This window comes from Triturus cristatus, chromosome 3_1 (assembly GCF_964204655.1).
Source record: "Triturus cristatus chromosome 3_1, aTriCri1.1, whole genome shotgun sequence".
Taxonomy (NCBI): domain Eukaryota; kingdom Metazoa; phylum Chordata; class Amphibia; order Caudata; family Salamandridae; genus Triturus; species Triturus cristatus.
The window spans coordinates 791,986,847-792,010,520 of NC_140583.1; the positions used below are offsets into that span (position 1 = coordinate 791,986,847).

The window sequence follows — 23,674 nt, forward strand, 5'->3', positions numbered from 1 at the left end:
CTTAAGACACTCATTAGTTACGCCTGAGATGAGAAGGTTAGTGAATAACCCTAAAAGTTTTAACTGAAAGAACAGACATTATTTTATCTCAAGGGAGGCGTACATTACATTTTCATGAATTGAGCCTTACGTGCTTAAATCGTTTGTCTTAGACCCAAATCAAAGTTGGTTGCCCCCTATCGTAATAACCCACAACAAGGTACAAAACAAAAATGTTACTTTAATGAAAATGCATTAAGGACATTTCATGTCAAAAATTATAATTTTTGAAAGCAGCAACAATTACATCTGTTCTTCACAAAACAAACCCTATTACCCCACACATTGTTTCACCGACAGTCATAATCATAGTTCCATTTGAATTGCCATTTTATTTGTTATACGTCCACGATTTTTAATGAAAGGGTAAGTTTGTTGTGCTCATCCCTAAGGACTGTGCCTTTTTCCCAACACTCTTCTCTGTTCACCAGCTGTGTCTTGGTAATATGTTATTATGTGCCCATTCTAGATGTCCAATTGGAGTCCCAGTGGAGGCACTAGAAAGGTGACTTCTCCTATCAAGGCTGGCTAGGCAAGCCTCACTTAAAAAGTTATATCTAGGGGATGAAAGAGGTCCAAGAAATGGGGGCCGGGAAGGAGCAAGTGATTCTTTACTCTTCCTTGGGGGTGGGAGTCGGTAGCAGATATTCCTGTTGAGAGGTGCTCTAACGTTCAAGGGAGTATTCTGCAATAGTTCTTTCACCAATGAGGATATGAAAGGGTTAAGGGAGAATCATATCCCTCACTCTACTTTTGACAGGTGTCCAGAAATTCAGCGCCGGGAGACAACACCGACCTTCAACTCTTGGAGAGTACCAAGGAAAAAATTGCCGCTATCACCTGTGGAAGCTGCTATGAAAAATTGATAAGATACTATATCGCTCATCCGTAGGGGGTTCCATAGAGTTGGGGAGGGGAGACTACTCCGGACATACACAACAAACTTCCTCAATGATGGCCATAGTGGGGAAGGACCGGGCTAAAAATATAAATTACACCTAGTAAAAGGGAGCACATACTGGCCACTCCACATTACAAGTTCACACCAACTCTATCAGAGATACGCTGGAACCAAAGCCAAAGATGTAATTGTGAAAAGGAGGCAATATATTGAGGACACCTATCTTCCACATCACCCTCCACTCAGGAAAAATGTGTGAATTTGCGAGAGTGGGTTTGTAATAAAAAATGAGTGAGCTTTACAATTCTCAAAGAATAAGTTCTCTCACATGAGGTCTGAAATACATATAGACATACATTTGGCTACTGTTGTGGGGCCACCATTACTCTATAGGACATCTGCTTATTCTTCTAATATCTTAATGCATTTGTTTAACAATACCCCCACCCTCAACACATTTAGGAAGAATTGGGCTAGTTCGAAACTGATATCGGTTGGATGTGCACGCCTTCCCTGCAAAAGTGTCATGATGAAAATTGCAGTTTTTCGTCTGGGGTCTTAAATTCCTTCTGGGATGATAAGAAATTCCACATTTTAAGGGATTTGGACAACTAATTTCATCCCATCATGTCTTCTTTCATTAGTAGAGAAATACAGTAGATGTGAGTGCAGCATAGTAGGTAGTATCACTGACAGGCACAATGTTACATTTTAATAAATCAGTCTTCAGTGGGCTGGGGTGGATTAAGGGAAATGAATAAGGAAATTGTGACAGTAATTTATTAAAAAAAAAAAAGAAAACTAAATATTCTGCTTCTTCCTATTCCTCTTGATAAGACTCGCTGCTGTCTTCCAGGGCAATGCAGGCTTGGGGAGGGCGTCTGTAAATCGGCCTCTTGATGCCCTCTTCCGTGACACCCCTCCTGCCGAAGCGCCCTACTGGCCGGATACCACGTCCGGTGTACCAAGAGGGGTCGATGTCTGGATCTGCAAGGGGTACAAATATATCATATTTGGAAATGTTGCAATGTGAGTCTCAGCTATGCACAGGGCAACAGAAAAAATGTAACATGTGAGACATGCAAACCTCACACAAGTTAGATAACAAAAAATGTACGTATATGTGCTAAAAATGTAGCTCGCAGGAAGGTTTATATTTTTAGTCGTGAGAATTCTTAGGGCCCGATTCAGAAAGGTGAAGTGAAACAAAAGTTTAACTTTACGTCTTTCTGTATTCACAAAGGGCATTTACTACTCGTAAACTCCCTTTGTGAATACCGAAAATCTAACTTTACGACTTTCAGTATTCACAAAGTTAAACTTTCCTCTCAGTTTTCCTTTGTGAATTGGGGCCTTAATTTCCAATGGAGTGTTATGGTGTGGAGTAGCAGAATAAGATGTAGTGTCAGGTGATGCAGTGTAGTATGGTAGCGAGTGGTCCTGCATGTGGTGTCTCTTACGCTGTGGAGTTCAGTATTGTGATATATGTTGTTGTGGAATGTGGGTGTATTGTCAACTGTGTTGTGGGTTTTTTGGTGGTGTGATGTGGTACATGTCATATGGTGATGGAACATGAGGTGCTGTATGATCATATAGGGTGTGCTATCAGAGTCCTTGGGCTCAGATTTACTAACGTTTGGCACGACACAACGCAGAGAGACAAGTTGCTGCCGTGCGCTGAGTGAAATGGAGAGTGGTTCCGTTGGGTGAAAGAATTACTTTACGCATTAGGCATAGTCAAGCGTTATTCAGATAATATGCGATATTCTACTGTAAGCAACACACAAAACAGTTCATATGCAAATCAAATTCTTTATATATAAATTACGTCATTCATATATATATGCATCGATATTTTAGTGACACAGTGAATAGTAAGTGCTCAGTGACAATGTGCGTGATATGTACAATAGTTTAAAATCGAGAATATTTGAAAATGGCCAGCGGATTCAGGAGGGGTGAAACGTCGACTATTATGTGGACCATTACATGGAATCTGCGCCAAAAGGAACTCTTCCATCACGCAGCTTTACTATTGAATCCGCTGGGCATTTTCAAATATTCTCGATTTTAAACTATTGTACATATCACGCACATTGTCACTGAGCACTTACTATTCACTGTGTCACTTTTATTATTACACTATTGCTTGACGGCCTTCCATAAAATATCGATGCATATATATATGAATGACGTAATTTATATATAAAGAATTTGATTTGCATATGAACTGTTTTGTGTGTTGCTTACAGTAGAATATCGCATATTATCTGAATAACGCTTGACTATGCCTAATGCGTAAAGTAATTCTTTCACCCAACGGAACCACTGTTTACCTTATAACTTACTGCCCAGGTTCTGAGGGATACTGGGTCACCCCATTATTTGTTTAACTAGAGTGAAATGGAGAGAGCAGGGATGTGCTATATTTACTAAGATCTGGCGGATTCATGCTATCTCTGTGCACTTTCACACTAACTGCTGCCTAGCACAGACGCAGAACCCTTGCGCCATGGTACTAAGAAGCCTGCATTACAGGCAGGATTGTTTTTGTGCAAGAAGAAACACCTTCCTGCACAAAATCAATCCTTAGAGGCATTTTCCTCTTTCTAGGTGTGCTACAGAATAGGAAAATAAAAGGACAAATAAACAACTACTGCTGTCGGATACACCAGAGGAGCAGCATAGGTTACAAATTAAACAGGAGGAATACAGGTATACAGCCGAGAAAAAAGCCAGAGCACATCACCGTGCCACCTTACATCGACTCTACGAAGTGGGTGACAGGACAGGCAGGTTGCTGGCCTGGCTAGATAGAAGAGAACAAGCTTCTAGATGGGTGTTCAAAATCACTTGAGGAACAGGGGAACGAATTAGAGACCGACAGGGAATAGCAGATGCTTTTGCAGCCACTATCGTCAACTATACACGTCGACAATACAGATTACCCAGATGGAAGCACGGGACCTGCTGTCCACTCTTAACATGCCCTCCCTCGAAGAGACAGACAGAGACAGTTTAAAAGAAGAGATACAGAAAGCGAAGTGATGCAAGCCATTGAACACTGGTAAAGCGCTGGGACCCAACGGCCTGCCGATTGAATTATGTAAAGTAACAGCTTCCACAATGGCTCTGTATCTATTACGGATGTTTCAGGAAAGTGTCAATGCAGGGACACTGCCAGATAGCCAAAGACTGGTCAATATTGTTGTAATCCATAAACATGACAACCCACCAGATGACTGCACGTCATACAGACCGATATCTCTGCTTAATGCAGAGGTGAAGATTTTAGCTAAAGTTCTGGTGAACTGCCTGGCTCCGTTGATGCGTAAGTTGATTCACCCCGACCAATCAGGATTCATGCTGGGTAGAAATACCGCACTCAACCTAAGGCATCTCTATGGAGTGTTGGGAAGAGCCGAGAGCATTAGGAAAGAGGCGGTTGTAATGTCACTGGATGCTAGGAAGGCGTTCGATATGATAGAATGGCCCTTTTTATTCGCGGTCCTAGAGAGATTGGTGACACATTTTTGACATGGGTCAGCGTCCTGCACTCCGAACCCCTAGCGCAAGTGATGGTGAACAGGGGACGATCAAAGCTTTTTAAACTTCACAGGAGAACTAGGCAGGGATGCCCTTGGCCCCTGTTGATATTTGCCCTGGTATTGGAACCTCTGGAGGTGTGTATACGGGGCGACCCACTTATCAGAGGACTTTAATGGACAGCAGATGGGAAGATAGAATCTCCCTCTACGCAGATATTCTCCTCTATCTTGCCACTCCTTACTCTTCCATACACAGAGTGCTTCACATATTTACCTTATACCAAAAACACTCAGGCTACACTATAAACTGGGATAAATCGTTGATATACATTCTCTGGGGTGCGTGGCTGTGACTCCCCAGAACCTGTATGGCTTGTGTGGTGACAGAAGGATTTAAATACCTGGGAATCTATGTAACCAAAGACCCAACAGTGATCTACAATCGCAATTTAGACCCCCCACTACGCTGCCTACAGAAGGATGAGCGGCATTGAAGGACATTACCTCTGTCATTAATAGGCAAGGCTGCCCTATATAAAATAATGGCACTTCCCCAATTTGTATACATATTGCAAAATACACCATACCTGGTCCATCCTGGGAACTTTAAAGCACTTGAAGCAGAGATACAGGCACTTCTCTGGGATGAATGAACTCCACGGACAGCATTAAACAAGTTGACCAGGAGTTGGTACGATGGAGGGATTGCACTTTCGGTGTTACAACACTGCAACTGGGCAGCGCAACCCATAATAATTAACCGTTGGGTCCATGAGCCAGCCGATAGTATGAAGAGGCATAACATGAGATCAGGGGGCTACCTTAGGGCTATTTATGGCAGGAAACAGGTGGCATCACGTATCACCCCAACATCAACGACGGTCAAAATATGGCACATGGCGCAAACAGCGCTGGGGTGGAAAGATAAGATAACTCTTGCCACGCCACTATGGGACTCGAGCAGCCTGGGACTACTGGGGGGCCAACCGGGCTTCAACAAGTGGGACCTGATCGGTCTCTACCGAGTTGGCGACCTGTAGGTGGGGGGAAGATTAGACCCTTTGCTGACCTTCAGAAAGACTACAAATTGGCTCCCACAGAGACCTTCCGATACCTCCAGATACGGCAGTCACTTCAAGGAACCATCCCAAGGGACACAGATCTCCCAGCCTATTCCCCTTTGGAAGATAGGCCCCTAGACGACTATTTAGACGAAAAGGCAATTTCATTAACATACTGGAAAATATTAAATTATTCCCCTGGAACACTGGAGAAAGCGCGTACCAAATGAGAGGATGACATAGGGAAGTTGGATGGCGAGGAGTGGCTAGAGGCACTCGCGTCTCCTCTGGAGGTGGCTATACTGTCCCGCTTTAGGCTGATCCAACTGAAACTACTCCATAGGACATATTATACATTCACCACATTAGTTAAAATGAATAGAATCGGCTCAGCACTTTGTCCTAAGAAATTTACCTTTTTGCATCAATGGTGGGACTGCCCCAAGATAAGAGACTACTGGAATAAGATTGTTGCGCGCATACAGACGTTATGTAGCAAGGAGGTGGAGGCATCCCTACAAGAGTGTCTATTAAACATTTGGGGGAAAACTGACCTAACAGTGGGAGAGAAACTTTGGGCCACATTGGGCTTTATGGTAGCTAAACATAGCACGTAAGTAGGGGGCTGGCTCCGGACCTGTGTTTAACGACTGGGAAACTAACATGGACTGGTGCATGCAAGCAGAACGGGTGGTCTACGAGGGAAGGGGCTGCCCACACAAATGGACGAAGATCTGGGAGAGGTGGAACGAGAGCTGAGGGATGGTCTGTCTGCCGGTCAGCAGCAATTTCCTATCCGGAGATGTATAAGGATGAAATATAACAGCAATATGATGGTGCCCTGCAAAAGGGGGAGGGGACAAACAGAGTGAGATGGCATACCCAAACAAAAACAAAAAACAGAAAGGGAAGGGGAATGTCCTGATATATGTACGACATGTCATTTGTAACGATAAGCCGATTGAGATGAATATTTCTGTCTTTTGTTGCTGTACTTATATTGCAAAAAAAAAAATTATTTAAAAAAAAAGGACAAATAAACATATTTCTCCTCTTGCGCGTGTTAAGATGGCGTAGCATTTCGACCCATTACCAGGTTTACTATTCTTAGTAAATCTGGGAATGTGCCAAAATCCCTGGATGGATGCGTGGGAACACCGACGCTCAATCCATGGAACGCCTTCCCAAATCAGTGTAACTCAAGGCAGCGACTTGCGCTGCCTTATGTTACTCTAAATTTACTAGGCCACACAGAGCTACGCAAGGTGGCTTTGAGTGGCATAGTAAGTCTGGCATAGTAAGTCTGACTTAAGGGTGTGCGATGCCATGCTTCATCTTGCATGACGCAATGGCAATGCAAGCCCTTAGAAATTCTGAACCTACGTGTGGGACACTGTGTTGAGGTTTTGGAAGATGCAATGTGGAAGGGGTCTATCATCTTAATTATATAAATGACATATTCTAATTAAAAGCTATCATTGTACCCATAGGAGTATGTTCTTGCAGTGGTTTGTAAGTAAAAGCAGTCCATTGAGCTTCAGGGTGAAAGACAACTTCTTGCTACGTGCGTCATCTGAAATAGATTTTTGGTCCAGGTTCACTTTTTTTTTTTTTTACTGGGGCAATACATTTTATTGGGAGATATACATCGTAGTGGGTATTTATGTGTGAATTAGTCCAGCAGCTAATTAGCTACTGTTGCAGCAGTAGAGCTTATGTGACTTCAGCCTTGCAGGTCAATGGTGTGATGTCAAGAATGGGGCAGGTAGTGGCTGAGTTCTGTATATAGCTAGTTAGGTAGGGAAGTACTAGGATGCTCAGGATTTAGTTCTTTCCAAGGTTCCCTGAAAAACCATTCTTGATCTGAAGATTAAGGGTAGCTCGTATTTAAAATGTGACCAGAGGACCTGCCAATGATTGGCATGGGATAGAAACAAGGCTCCTGGAATTTTTGCTCTAGCCACTATGACCATTCATCATATAATAGGAAGCATTGCTGTTACAGGCGAACTCTATGATTATACGATCATGGTTGAGTCATCGGGATCCAAATATGTATCCCTAACATGATGACATCTATTTACCTGACTAAAGACCAGCAGCAGATGGTACCAAAGTTACTGGAGTGAATGATGAATTAGTGTGTCCTATAAAGTTGAGGGCCCAGAGTTCCTATGTTAGCATTAGGAAGATTCTCAATATAGCCTCATAAAAATTCTTCATTGTGGACAAAGTGCCTTAGGTACTCTATGAACCTTGGGTACCTGACTGGTAGGGGCACAAAATAGCTTTGCTATTGCAGTCTTAAACTTCAAGGGTATGATACTTTACTATATTTACGTATTAATAGGTTGACACGGGTCGGTTGGCACTATATGTACAAGGATTATAAAGACAGTAGGGGTTCAGGGTTCAATAGGAAAGTCTGAGGCTTTCCTTGGGAGCAAAAGCAAATCAAACCAGCTTCAATAATAAATGTAAAAGAGATGAGTGGCAGCCAGGTCCTTTGGAATGGGCAGTAGAAAACTCTAAAACAGAGATGGGAAAACAATCTCTAGCCTGATTGACCTGGCTGTCATAAACATAGTTTACTGGGTTTTTGAAAAAGCAGTGTGTAGGAGAGTAGGATCTACTTCTTATACTTACCCCCACTTTTTGTGATGTGACACTGCTTTCGACTTAGTCTGACTAGGATCCTGCTATCCAGGACCCCAGTCTAGCTGCTTTCTCCTCTAAATTGATTGCATGTACTTTAGGTACACTCCAGATTGGATTCTGGGGTACACTTATAAGTCCCTAGTATATGGTATACTATGTACCCAGGGCATAGGTACCCCAGAGGCCTCTCAGGGGCTGCAGCATGTATAATGCCACCCCTGGGAAACCATTCAAAATGACACCACAGGTTTGCTACAGCAGCCTGTGTAAGGTGGTGCATGCACCCCTTACTTAGATATAGGTTCACTATATCTACTCCATATCACTGCACATATACCTATCATTCACCCTATAGCAGGCCTTAGCAATCCTGAAGGCAGGGTGCTGGGTTTTATTTGAGAGGGTGCACCTGCATGAGCAGAGCCCCTCTGCAGCCTTCGGAACCTATATTCCGGGGTTGTTTGTGATGCAGCCAACCATATATACTTAAGTGCATTATAACCTCGCGGTAAATGCTAACTTTCAAATGGCTGCATGGAAACATGTTGTGTTTGGTGTCAAATACCTTGGAATCATACCTTCACACCAGTAACTAGTGTGGGAGGTATGATTCCACCCTCCTAAAGGGATATATGGGACACACCGGTACACCCGGTGCCAGCTTTCTCGACCTAGGCATCACAAAATGGATGCTGCCAGCCACAGACATGAGTCCGCCCTCCTGCTGCTGTACGAAACTCGAGCAGAGGAAGGCCTAACAATAGGTTTTCTGTCACAGGGAGGTGTGATCACCTCCCAGACAGGCTTTAGTGTATTGGGGCTGGGTGGGTGCATTCTGAGAGTGCTTTGATGTCTGCACTGGGGGCACATTTGGTGTCCCTGTGCATAGTCCTGCTCAAACTGGTTGCAGGAGACATTTGCTCCTGCTCGGGTGCAAAACTGGACAAAGGACATGGGTGTAGCCACCCCTCTGTCCTGACTCTCCCAGAGGCGGGTCCCCAGAGTTTGTCCTACCCCTTCCTTGGGTATAAAGTAGGAACCCCTGACTACAAGACTTTGGATTTTACCTGGGCTAAACTCTGCTACAGAAATCAAGTACTTCGATGATCTGCACGATGCTGGATGACTGAAGAATCTCCCTTGGAGTAAAGGAGTTACTCCACTGCAAGGCAGGCACCTGAAACGCATCTGACTAGTTTGCATCTCCCAAGCTCCTGAGGACTTCGAAGATTTCTGCAACACAGGAGGTGGGTTCCCGAGGTCTCTGAGATTGATCTGTGCTCTCAGCAATTGAGGCCCTTATCCCTCGTGGGGACCGTGCAACCCGAACCCCTGTGCAGTGTGTACATTTGCAGCAGCATATGCTTTTTGACAATCCCTGAAGCTGTGCTTTGGGCTACTTGTAGTCCTGACCCCGAGCAGTAATTCCACCAAAGATTTGTGGCCTACACTCAACTAGTGTTCCGTGGGCTGGTATTTAGTGATTCAGCTCGAGGTCCCTTTGCGATCCCTGGTCCGTCGACCTGTGGGTCCCTGTGAAGGTAACTTTGACTTTCCGTGGGCTTTCCTGGTTGCTCCAGATGTTCCCTGGCTCTCCGTAGCTTGGAGAGTCCCCAGGACCTTGCTGGTCCTCCCCGAAGCATCTTTCCTCTGACCGCATGGGTTGCAGTTGCCAAGGCTTGTTGGTGTTCAATCCGGACACTGATCCCCCAGCACTCGACATCCTTTATGGGGCAGCTCACCTCCAGACTTTGGTCATCGTCGACATCTCCTGGTCCCCGTGGCTGCAGAGTCAAGCTTCACCTCTTCTCACCTGAAACACCCGACATCGGTGGGCATTCGTCTATCGTGCCCCTGGTCACTGTGAAGTGACCCAGACTCTGCCCCCTCTGCTTTCAGGTTCTTCTCAGATCCGATCCAGGCTTGGATCACACCGGACACTTTTCATCTTCCCGGCAGCAGCACTTTTTCGCATCACGCCATTGAAAACGACGAAGATTTCCGACATCACTTGACCCCTATGCACCCGGCTCCTCTGGGATAGGCAACACGGGTATCTCGGTACTCTCAAGGGTGCTGGTCTTAGAACCTTCTATGTTTAAGTGGGTTTGCTTAAAGTTCTCTCCGAAGTGTCCCTAATCTTTGAAAATTCCAACCGTGACTTTCCCACAGAGTTGTACGGAACTCGCGTCTGTGTTCTCACACTGCACCCGTCCTCTGTGGGTCCCCTGTGTCACTACCTTGGGTGGTTCCTTGGGGTCCCAGCGATTCTACGTGCTCTAGGCACTGTGTTTAGTCAAGTCGTGGTTGTTATTCCACTTTCATAGTATATGGTTTGGTCTCCCCCTGGAGCCCACTGTGTATTGTTCTATTTACTGTCGTTCTAGTGATTTAATATTGTGTGCTTTGTTCTCTAATCTCATAAAGAGGTTAGTAGAGAGTGTTTAGTAATAAATACATATATTTTATATATTCCTTGTGTGGTTCTCCTTTCATTTGGTCATTCAGAGGTTATATACTGGTAAAACAAGCTGCTTTACATTCCTTCGAGACTTAGCCTGAAGGCTGCTCTCCATAGCTACCACTAGGATAGCTTTCAATAAAGGTTGTCTTTAACCTAATCATCAATAAGGGTTGTTTGGACTGGTACAAGGTGCCCACTTTAATTAGTGGTCAGCATATACCAGGCCAACTTCTCACACAGTGGGGTGAACCAACCTGGAAGCAATGGGATACATAAAATCACAAATAACAACAAACAACTCTTTTGATATATTGGGGTCCAAAATATGAACCCAATCACTCAAGCATAGCCTTTAAGTGGTGTTTTAAAGGCAGCAGTATCGCTGTGACCATGTAAACATCTTTAGGTTCATTCCAGTACACCCAATTCAGCTTCCTTTCATAAGCTAGTTAGTGCACTATGTGATAGCGGTGATTTCTTACCTTAAGAGGTTTAGGGCGTATTTACAAGCCCCTATCACCACCACAACCTAAAGTGTCTCTCTGGCTACTAGTGCTGCTTTTTTCAAATGAGAATGGTAAAGTCTGCATTTTTTAGTTTGATTTGGGAACGATATTTCTCAGGCTTCCTTCAAATATGTTCCAAAGTACAATTTAAACATTTTGGTTTAGAATCAATATTTCGAACATTTAATAAATGTACAAGTGGATATATTGTGAGAGGCAATGCAAGGTTTGAGAGATGAAATTCTGGAGTAGATTTGTGTATTTCATCAAGTTTGGTATTGTTTGTGTAATGCCTTATACAGCTTTAAAGCCTTTGAAAAATTTGATAAATATGAGGTAATCAGATTACAGCACATTTATTACAAATAACCTATATAGAGTAGCATTTTATTATATATAGTGCTACAGATTTACCTTTCCCTATACTCCACAATTTGGGTTTACTTCCACATCGTGGCTTCAGCCACTCCCGTATGGGGAGGAACAACTCTCCGACTTACTTCTGATATCCATAGAGCGCTGGTAGATGCGGCTCTCTGCGTGGGGCAGGGCCAGACTGGTCAGTAGCAGGCAGAGGAAACAAACTGTCAGCAATTTCATTCCTTCCTCCTCTTCCAGGCCTGGGGGCGCTCGAGCCAGAATTCTATCAAACTCGTTCACCTCAGCCAGGGCGTGGCCAGGAACCTATAATCAAAGAGGACAGAGGAAGGAGTTACCAGTGCTGAGGTCAACAATTGGAGTCTTATCCATTTACAAAATCTGCAAATAACGTCAACAGATACATAGTGTTGCTTAATAGGACTGATAGTCCCATCTAGTCTGTTCAAGTCCTCACCTGTTACAGACCAGACACACCATCACTATCATCAACACTTTATTGTATTAAGTTAATAAATAACATGGGGCCGATTCACAGAACTAATCTGAGATAAAATCCTAAATTTACTACCTTTGATATTCACTAAAGGCATTTAGTAGTAGTAAAGTTAGGACTCCTAACTTTACTACTACTAGTAAACTGGGATAAAATCCTAAACTTACTACTTTTGGTATTCACAGAAGGCATTTAGTAGTAGTAAAGTTAGGACTCCTAACTTTACTACTACTAAATGCCTTTTGTGAATACCAACTGTCGTAAAGCTAGGATTTTGTCTCAGTTTAGTTGTAAAGTTATGGCCATGTCTGAACTGGGGTGGCAGAGTGGGCTAAAGAACGGTGATGGATTAAACCCAGATCAGTTGACTGGGGGTGAGTGCTTGCAATGTTCAACCCTCCGTCCATCATTTCCTTTGATTTTTTCTTTGTTCGCCATAAGTTGGCAGGGTATGCTCATACGTGAGTCCCTTGCTCACTTTGCCACTGGATTCAAGCAAGCCTGGCTGAAGACGGCTGAAATGCCAGAAACCGGTCCTAGGAAGCTTGTTTCCGGTCCAGGGAAGACATGGCTTGGCAGTTCGGGCTGGACTGTTCCCATGAGGCACAGGGTCAGACTGATTTGCATATGGCCATGTCTGAACTGGGGTGGCAGAGTGGGCTAAAGAACGGTGATGGATTAAACCCAGATCAGTTGACTGGGGGTGAGTGCTTGCAATGTTCAACACTGCGTCCATCATTTCCTTTGGTTTTTGCTTTGTTTGCCATAAGTTGGCAGGGTATGCTCAGACGTGAGTCCCTTGCTCACTTTGCCACTGGATTCAAGCAAGCCTGGCTGAAGATGGCTGAAATGCCAGAAACCGGTCCTAGGAAGCTTGTTTCCGGTCCAGGGAAGACATGGCTTGGCAGTTCGGGCTGGACTGTTCCCATGAGGCACAGGGTCAGACTGATTTGCATATGGCCATGTCTGAACTGGGGTGGCAGAGTGGGCTAAAGAACGGTGATGGATTAAACCCAGATCAGTTGACTGGGGGTGAGTGCTTGCAATGTTCAACACTCCGTCCATCATTTCCTTTGGTTTTTGCTGAGATAAACCTACACCATATCAGCCATCATCTTTTTTACATTTCACTGATTAGTTACAGCCAACTAAATGGCCCCATTGACTAATCTTTTGGCCATTTCTGCCATACCATTCCATTTGGAATTATATAGTAAGGTACGAGAACGTTTTATTCCACACTGCTCCAGAAAATTTACCATTTCCCAAAATGTTAACTGAATCCTATTATCTGGAATGGGCACCAAGTGACTCCTTCTTCCTCAAAAATATTTTCCAAAATCTCTATAGTGGTCTTGGTGGGAACATCTTTCAGAAATTTTACAATAAGCCACTTGAAATGCACATCCACCAACACAACCGCAAATCTCAATTCATATGACAATTCTGAAATAGGACCAATCACATCTAAACACACTGTCTACCAAGTCTTACCCGGATCCTCAATGTGACCCCCCCTCACTCTTGTTACCAACTCTCAATTTTTTCTCACTCTCCTTATGAATGCGACAATTGGCCACCTTTTGACTTGTTCGTCCAAGCCAGGCTACCAAAACTCACACTTAAGTTTTTTGCTAGTCAAGCCCTGACCCAAATGTCTCACAGGAGATAGATCGAACAGCTTTAGTTTCAAACCTCCAGGAGGTACAAAGCAATCTCCTCTCATCATAACATTTTCACCATACACCGACAACTCATCAAACAGCTTAAAATATGACCTCATAAACACTGATAACGTAGTCTCTCTCATAGCACACTCAGTTGCGGCTCCTCCGCTTTGACTGAGGAGTGTCACCATCCACTGCTTTTAAGCTGTGCAAAGAAGAAGCATAAAATATAAAATTATCATAACTTCAAGTTATTATCATTTTATGCTTTGTGATGTGTACTACTTCTTTGCGGGCGGGGCTGCTCTGCTCACTGAGCAGGGCAGGAGAGGAGTTGTCCACTCCTAAGTGCACAATGAATGTTTGGTCAGCCCTCTCGGGCCGCCCAAATCAGTCATGTGCACTTTCCCTGTTCTCCATGCAGGCTGAATTACAGCCTGCATGGAGAACAGGCCCAGGCTCCCATTCCCTGGATGAGCATCCAACCCGGACGCTGCATTACAGTGTTGTGTTTGGTCAGAGGAGCCTGGGTGCCTACCAATAACAATGCTGCACTGCACCTTTGTGATTGTTTTGTGGGGCCTGGCTGTGCTTCCGTCTGGAGAAGAGCAGCAGCGAAGACGCGGGACCCGGCGATATGGTACGTTTTTATTTAGTTTTTTATTATTTTTTTTTAAATATGTGCAACTCTATCTCCCCTCGTGTGAATTGCCCGCCCACCCGCGAGCTATGCCGGCCGTGACTGAGCACACTTATGGATCATCTTGATAACCTCCTTAAGAACCACATCATATTTAATTTCCTCTTCTCATTCCAAACTCGTGAAAGGACCTAACCCACTACAAACCACATCCTGAACAGATGCTACTTCTCCTTCGGCGTCAAAGTTCCTCACAGCCAGTCCATCTACCACTTTCCAATCCAATGGCATTCTTGAAAGGCAATCCACCTGTGAATTCTTCCATCTCTGAACAAATTACCACCACATATAAGTATTCTTGTCGTCTTGTAGCTAACTTGGCCAGTCTACGGACCCCCTACCTGCTCCTCCAGATGACAACATTTTGATCATGGGCTTATGATCAGTCCGCGTAGCAAAATGCAGCCGCCATAAGTACCCTCGCAGCAGCTAAAACTTTACGCTCTATTAGAGAATAGTTCCTTTCTGCCCGTGTGAGGGTGTGTGATGCAAACACAACTGTCTTTTCTTTTCCTCCATGTATTTGGGACACCTCAGCTCCCAACCCAGTTGCGCTAGCATTCACTGTGAGTACAGACTGCAGTTTTACATCAAAAGCACTAAGAATCTCTGCATTGCAAATCTCATTTTTAATATTGTCAAAACATTTCTGCTCCTCCTCCCACACAAATGTATTCCCTCTGAGCAATAGTTTTCTTAAGCTTTCCGTTTTGTGTGCATACCTCTCCACAAATATTGCTTGATTTTCTATGAGGCCTAATAACGACCTCAATTGATCTTTATTAATGTGGAAAGGTACCAATCTAATGGCTTCCAACAAACACCTCTAAGGCTTAATATTACCATAAGATATAGGTGCCGATCACGATCCGTTAAAAACCGCGTACGAACCGTCGGTCGGAGCGAATTCCCCGTCCGACTCGTACCCGGTTGTAAAACCTTACAAACATGGAATTACGATTCGCACGGAAACACCATTTCCGTACGAATCGTAAAAAACACCGACCGACGAAAATATACATACGAATGTGATCCGGGAATGCTGCGACGTGACGTCGGGACGCTTTCAGGCAGCGTTTCACGAACCAGGAATTACGATTCGAACCGACAGCAGTCCGGACGGCAATATTTTCACGGCACCCAAAAAGTGCCGCAAAAGCGAAGTACGGCGCGAATCGACCAGAGTAGGTGGCCCGGTACGCGCCAACCCCCCCCCCAGCCCCCGTAGGTACGCGCCGACCCCCCCCCCAGCCCCCGTAGGTACACGCCGACCCCCCCCCCAGCCCCCGTAGGTACGCGCCGACCCCCCCCCCAGCCCCCGTAGGTATGCGCCGACCCCCCCCCAGCCCCCGTAGGTACGTGCCGACCCCCCCTGTGTGTACACCCGTGTACGGTGCGTACCCCCCGTGTACGCTCGAGTCGAACCCCCCCGTGTACGCTCGAGTCGAACCCCCCCCGTGTACGCTCGAGTCGAACCCCCCCGTGTACGCTCGAGTCGAACCCCCCCCGTGTACGCTCGAGTCGAACCCCCCCGTGTACGCTCGAGTCGAACCCCCCCCGTGTATGTACGGTGCGTACCCCCAGCGCGTAGCGCTGGGGGTACGCACCGTACATACACGGGTGGGGGTACGACTCGAACGTACACGGGGGGTCCGACTCGAGCGTACACGGGGGGGTTCGACTCGAGCGTACACGGGGGGGTCCGACTCGAGCGTACACGGGGGGGTTCGACTCGAGCGTACACGGGGGGGTCCGACTCGAGCGTACACGGGGGGTTCGACTCGAGCGTACACGGGGGGGTACGCACCGTACATACACGGGGGGGGTACGACTCGAACGTACACGGGGGGGTCCGACTCGAGCGTACACGGGGGGGTTCGACTCGAGCGTACACGGGGGGTCCGACTCGAGCGTACACGGGGGGTCCGACTCGAGCGTACACGGGGGGGTTCGACTCGAGCGTACACGGGGGGGTCCGACTCGAGCGTACACGGGGGGTTCGACTCGAGCGTACACGGGGGGTACGCACCGTACACGGGTGTACACACAGGGGGGGTCGGCACGTACCTACGGGGGCTGGGGGGGGGGTCGGCGCGTACCTACGGGGGCTGGGGGGGGTCGGCGCGTACCTATGGGGGCTGGGGGGGGGTCGGCGCGTACCTACGGGGGCTGGGGGGGGTCGGCGCGTACCTATGGGGGCTGGGGGGGGTCGGCGCGTACCTACGGGGGCTGGGGGGGGGTACGGCACGTACCGGGCACCTGTTTGGACGTCTCCATGGTTGTTATGGGAGTTCGGTGCGGACGGTCTTTTCACCATACGGTTGTACATTCGGACGCCCGGGATGGATCGTGATTCCCCGGTCGGAGTTCACCTTTCACGTTTGTACGGTGAATCGTCCGAGGACGTGTCGGACACATTTTCCGACCCGAGGACGTGTGGGGAAATATTCCCAGTGCGGTTCGTAAGGACTTTTTACCATGCGAATCGTGATTGCCAGTTCGTACGGCACTTGTACGATTCGTACGGTAAAAAGACCCGATACGAGTCGCACGGGGGAATTTTTTACCGGATCGTGATCGGCACCATAGTGTATCGAAGATATTGAATTTGTTCCGGTAAAAATGTACGATTCAAAAATGTCATCTTGAAAATAGACATTTTCCATTTCCTTAAATATTTTCGTCATCATACGCTGAAACACACATACAGCAGACGCTAATCCGAATGGCATGAAAGTTAATTGAAATGTACCTTCAGACTTTATGACTGCTGTCAAAGCTTTGGAGTCTTCATATAAACTGATATGATGGAAAGCACTTCTCAAAACTAATTTCGAGACATACTTACCACCCTTCACAGATGATAACCGCTCATTAGTATTTGGGAGAGGGAATCTGTCAGTTACAATTTCCTGGTTTAAGGCAGTTGTCTGGGTAACTATCACTGGAGGAACCCAAGGAGAAGCCTCCACAGGTTCAATTATGCCTTTCTGCAACATATCACATAATAACTCTTTAACCTAATTTCTCACAACCAAAGACATCCTTCGGAGTTTGTGTTGTTTCAGCACAGCATCCTCTTTCAGAACAATTTCATGCACATATCCTTTCAAGCATTCTATAGTTTTATCAAAGACTCTTTGAGCACCTTTCAAGATATCTCCCAATTGAGCTTCCTCCACAACCATTACTTGATTAGGTGCCCTAGGGTTAATTATGATATTGAGATCGAATTGGTGCATCCATTCTAGAACAGAAGGACTATCTACCTATACATACACTTTGCCCTCTATGCACCACGTTCCATCCAGTATGCAAGCAACCGTGTACCCTAATAAATCAATGAATTCCCCCTGAAATCCACTAGGATTAATATCTTTAGGTAACAATCCAACTTCCATCCAATGTGCCCTAAACAATCTCTCTGGAATGAGCGTATACATTGATTCAGAATCAATCATAAGATACACCTCACACCCTACATTTAGCTGTAGGTCAACACATTCTTCTATTATCTCACGACAGGACACTTTTATCCACTCATTCTTCTACACACTGGTCTACCACCAAGATCCTGTCACCGTATCTGGAATTATCTGCCGCCTCCACTAGACTCACTCATTTATAATCTGTGCCATCTTTGTTGCTCTCTAAACATATGTGCATAACGACCTTTGCGTCCACATTTATTGCAATCTTTATTGACTGCAAAATGCCTTTTAGAGTCTGATATATGATTCATGCTCCCACACATCGAGTACATTCTTTTACCTTATCCCTTGACAAAGAAGAAGCACCCCATTTAGCACCTTTTTCATACCGCATTGACATTTCCTTCCATACTTTGATTATCATTAACCACCACAGACTCATCACTAGTTTTCTCTCTTCTGTTCAAGTCCCTCATGCAACATTGTGACTCTTCAGATACTGTCCCCATTTCAACAGCCTCTTTAAGAAGGATCCTTCACTGCCCATAACCTCTCTTGAATCTTCTTTTCTCGACATTGAATTGGTCACGTATTAGCTCATCAGTCATAGTTCCAAAACGACACTTGACGAACAGCTCCCTCAGCCCTGCTACAAACTTGTCAATTGTTTCATGTTCATCTTGAGGTTGGGTGTAAAATATATATCTTACCATAACTAGATAAAGTTCATTTGCAAATCTGATCTCCAACCTTTTAAGTGCTTCTCTGTACACATCATCCATAGGCTGACCATTAGGACCCATTGCCACCGGCAAATACTTGTAAATGCGCTGACCATCACTTCCCAATGCACTTAACAAAAAGCCTTCTTTCGAGCCGGTGACAAGTTCTGCCCATCTAAAGCTGTAATGTAATTTTCCAACATCTCCATCCTATCCTCTCAAATAATTACAGGTGACCCTGTCTGCGATAAGAAAAATGGTGGACTTATAATGTTACTCTGGGAAGCTATCTTCAACCAGTAAAACGCCGTAAAATGGGCGTCAAATTTATAATTATCCAATAAAAGTGAAGATCAAAATATACCCTAACTGCAAAAACAAATGATGAATGCTATGTTCAAGTCAATGCAGCAATGCACACTAATTCAATACACAAATAGCCTTTTGTGAGATCAAACGTACTGGGCAGTGACCAAATCCATCACAGGCATTACCGAACACAGCTGCAACATGCCGCTATCAATTGCTTGGAAAGCCACCGGTGTGCAAATCACAGCTGAAGTTGCCTGCAATTAGCCAAACTCAACAACATTCACCAACAATGGGTGTGAAGACCACCCTGACAAATGCTTGCACCTCCTTCCACAGCCTCTGGGACATCGATTAATCTTGTGCGAGCAACACTCTCCCAAATTCAACTGTTGGCAGAAAGCGGAGTTGTGCAGTAATTAACATTGTGCAAATCACCGAAACAATAACCTGCACAGGTATGTTATGGCCGGAATATACACCCAAGATGGCATCACTGTTCATTGATGTTCCTATGGCGGGCCAGGGTATGACGACATCCACTTTTACCTGGAATGCTACTGCAGCTGAACATTCACTGCCTCCACATGCACATGTTGTCAAGTGCTCATCGTGGACCACCGGTGGATGCCCCAAAGGTAACATTACTGAAGAATTATAGTACCTTCCACTAATAATTCTCCGATACAGGGCCCCACAACCTTCTCACGGCACCATCTGACTCCTCCAGTGTTGGTGTGGCTTGACCCCTGTCCATGCTGTTCAGTGTTTGTCTCGCACCACACACCAGGATCACCCAGGTTGTGTGCTGGCTCCTAACACACACATGTCACTGTGATAAATTGTCGCAAAAAATGTTGTAAGGAATATCGGGTGAACACAGGACAACAGTAATCTTTTTGATAAGATTTATTGGAGTACACAATCTGGTGAAAATCCTCAGGCATAACTGACTCTCTCGGAACACTCAGCACCTCACATTCTTCTTAATTTCAAATACTTTATTGAATTTTCATAATAAAACAGTTAAGTAAATTGATAATTTATCAATATACCCCAAAGTATGGCAACAATCAATATATATGCAAAAAATATGATAAGGAAGAGAAACTAAAGCAAAAACCAAGGAAAGGGAAGGAAAAAAAGAGAAAGAAGCGAATAAAGAAAAGGAGAGAAAAGAAACAAGTAACTGATGAAGTGAATTCCAGGGAATGCCTAACATGATATATCTTAAAAACAACATCAGGCCTGCTGTACAGTTGATAGTTATAAACAGTTATATCACAAGTTACCCATCAACTTTACATATATAAATCTGTAGAACAATTGCAGAGGTTTATGTGACTTGAAGTAAATGTCCAAAGTGTTCCACATAGCTCTGGAGGAGGCTTTCCATGGAGAATTCTGCAGAGTGATATTGTCCGCCTCTCTAAAATGAATAATCCAGGTAATCCATCCTTTAAATGAAGTTTTATGTGTATTCTTCCAATTGTTCAGTACCATCTTTACTGCTGACGTAAATAAAAGATCTAGTAGTGTTTTATCTGCTTCATTACCTGAGTCTATCATAAAAGAACCAGTTGTTAGGGTAGAAAATTCCCTCCTCAGCTCGCTTTTGAATGACTTTGAAAGAAAATCGAAAACATTGTCCCAAAAAGTTAACAAAGCCTTACAGTAAAGGATAAGGTGGGCAAGGTCTCCATTTTCTTCTTTACAATTCCAACACAATGGATCATCCCGAATATGTAGTGAGTGCAAGCAAGCGGGTGTCCAAAATGCCTTATGTAGCAACCAAAATTTAGTTTGAGACATTACCGGAGATATCTTGTTACGAGTAGCAGAACTCCACACTTGAGGCCAAATAAGTTCAGGTAAAGGGACAGAGGAGTGCATCTCCCAAAAAGCTATCAGCTTATTATTAATCTTGGAGGTTTTGGGACGAAGAAGTTTATGAAAATGTGACACTTGGTGACCTAGTTTATTAATTTGTGATACAAACAATGGTAAGGATGGAGACAGGTTATTCAATTTAGCCTTCGATATAGCCGTCCTAATTTTTAAGAAGTTATAGAATTCATTATTGTCTAAATTATATCTTTTTGAAGTTCCGTAAAAGTAATGGGAAATTAAGAATGTTCTAGCTGGTAGGGGAAAAATATACCCACATTAATCCATGTAACAAAATGTAGGTTTTTCCCTTTATATAAGATATTACGATTATGCCAAATAGATTCCATCTTAGATCCCTTAATACTGGAATCGAGTTTCTTATCTACCTGGAGAAGCGCCAATTTCGTATTTTTGAAGATAGTTTTAGTACTATTTGGATAGAGTTGGTTAGAGGTGAGAAGGGCCAAAGGATTGAGATTATCAAGAATAGATCTTTCAACTTCTAACCATACCGGAGTGTAGTGGACAGGGGGTGAAATCCAATAAGAACCCTGCTTTGGCAGAAAAGTTGATTGATATTGTTTAAAATCGACTAAGTTAACTCCACCTAAGGATTTGTCAAGCCTCAGCCTTTTGAGTCCAATACGGGCCTTCTTGCCGTGCCATAAAAATTTTGTAAGGAGAAGATCTAGCTTCTTATGAAAATCGTCCGTCAGAATAAGTGGGAGTATGTTAATAAGATAATTAATCAAAGGTGTCATCATCATCTTTATAGTTTATACTCTCCCCCAGCATGTGATGAATTTTGGTGACCGTGAATCAAGGAGTTTCGTGACTTTCTCCAATATAGGTTTCTCATTGTGATGGAGGGTATCAATTCTATTGCTTCCAAAGTCGATACCTAAATATTTTATATATCCCGGTTGCCACACCAGGCCTGAGTTACCTAAAATTTCATTGGTACTGTGAATATTCAAGTGTTTGACCTACGATTTGTCTCTATTAAGTTTATAACCTGAATGTGTCGAGTATTCTCCTATAGTATTCATCAATGCCTTAATTGAGGGTTCTGGGTTTTCAGTTATTATTAAAATGTTGTCCGCATTTGCGGCTAATTTAACTTGAGTATCAGTAAACCCTACCCCCTTTATATCAAAATTCAACTTAATGTCTTGAATTAAAGATTTCAAAGCTAAAAGAAAAAGAGAAGAGACAAGGGACATCCTTGTCTGGTGCCTTGTTGCAGGGAAAAAGAGTCCGATAGTGAGCCATTGATTGCAATGTGGGCCGAAGACATTAGATAAAGTGCCATAACCATATTTATATATGAATCCCCCAAGTTAAATGAATGCATGGAATGTTGTAAAAAAGACCACGAAACCCTGTCAAAGGCCTTTTCTGCATCCAATGTGATTGCTACTGTTGGATTTTGGTTAATCGCTATGTGTTCTAAGACATGGCATAATAAACGGGTGTTATCATATACGACTTTTAGGAAATTCTACTTGAGAGTTGCTTATTAAATGAGGGAGGACATTGTTAAACCTCGTGGCTAAAATTTTTTGCGTAAATTTTACAATCTACATTTATGAGGGAAATTGGCCTATAATTCTTTGGTAAAAGAGAGCCCTTACCCTCTTTAGGTATCACTATTATATTAGCTTTTGTCATGGAGTCAGTCGTGCGGCCTACCTTAGCTATATTATCAAATACTTTCAACATAGTCGGTCGTAATTGATCTAAAAATGTTTTATAGAAAGTGGCAGTAAAACCATCAGGTCCAGGAGCCTTATTATCTTTCAATGCCTTGATCGAGGTCTCCACCTCCAACACGCTAATCGGTTTTCCCAGAGTAAGTTTGTCAGTTTCGTTTAATTTGGGTAGCTGTAGCCTGTTCGAGTATTGAGTACATTCATCTGAGTTAAAGTTCAAATAATTTTTATATAGGTCTTCATAGAAGGATTTAAAAGTGTTTAGAATATCCTTTTGCTTAGTGTGTGTTAGGTTATTAACATCCTTGATGGCCGAAATAACATTTTGGTTCTGCTGATGTTTACGGAATTAAGCCAATAATTTTCCTGCTTTATTGGCTTCTCAGAGTTTAAGGGCTTTACATTTGTTCACCCATACCCCCACCCGTTTGCTCAAAAATGTATTATCTTCGTATTTCTTTTGAGTTAAGAGGTTAAGAATCATAGTATCATTTAATGAAATAGCATGGGAGGACTCCAGAGATTTAATTTCCGATTCCAATTTAACTAATTCAGAATTAAGATTTTTATTGATTCGTTTTAATTGTGTTTGAGATAATCTGAAATTGCCTCTTCAATTTTCTTTTTATCCTCAGGATCTGATAAAACATCATTATTAAAGCGCCATCTTTTTGGCGAAGGTACATTATATGGCTGCCAGCCAATTTAACATTGATACAGGAGTGGTCTGACACTAACTTGGGCGCTATATCTGAGTGTTCGATTAGATGTGTGAAGGAACCAGAGATAAGAATGTAATCTATGCTAGTATATGAGTTATGTGGGGCCGAGTAAGAGGTATAGTCTCTGGCATCTGAATGCTGCAAAAGCCAAGCATCTTTGAGATTAAATTTGGCACATACATTATGAATTATGTTTGTGAACGTGTAACATGATACTTACATGTAGAATTACGATCTATTATAGGATCTAGCGGAATGTTGAAATCACCTCCAACAATGATGAGGTAATTCTGGGGCAGAGTGTCCAAAGTGTTCGAAACATCTTCCCAAAATTGTGGGTCATCTAAGTTGGGACCATATATATTCACAACATGTATTAAGTCCTCACCTATCTTAAAATGAGTGACCAGTAATCTACCGTCACTATCATGAGATTGTGAGACTAATGAAATATTAGCTTTTATTTGCTA

At 43.9% G+C, this 23,674-nt stretch overlaps 1 protein-coding gene across 2 annotated transcripts in view; it reads right to left on the reverse strand.

Moving 5' to 3' along the window:
- Positions 1-290: 290 nt before the first annotated feature.
- Positions 291-23,674, reverse strand: part of PRLH (prolactin releasing hormone) — a 59,311-nt gene continuing 35,927 nt past the window's right edge. For both annotated transcript variants that reach the window (XM_085646401.1, XM_085646402.1), the window contains exons 2-3: positions 11,678-11,861; positions 291-1,927 (exon numbers count right to left, since the gene is read on the reverse strand). In XM_085646401.1, coding sequence (XP_085502527.1) covers positions 1,761-1,927; positions 11,678-11,777 — 267 coding nt within the window. In that variant the 5' untranslated portion in view covers positions 11,778-11,861 and the 3' untranslated portion in view covers positions 291-1,760. The remainder of the gene's footprint in view (positions 1,928-11,677; positions 11,862-23,674) is intronic.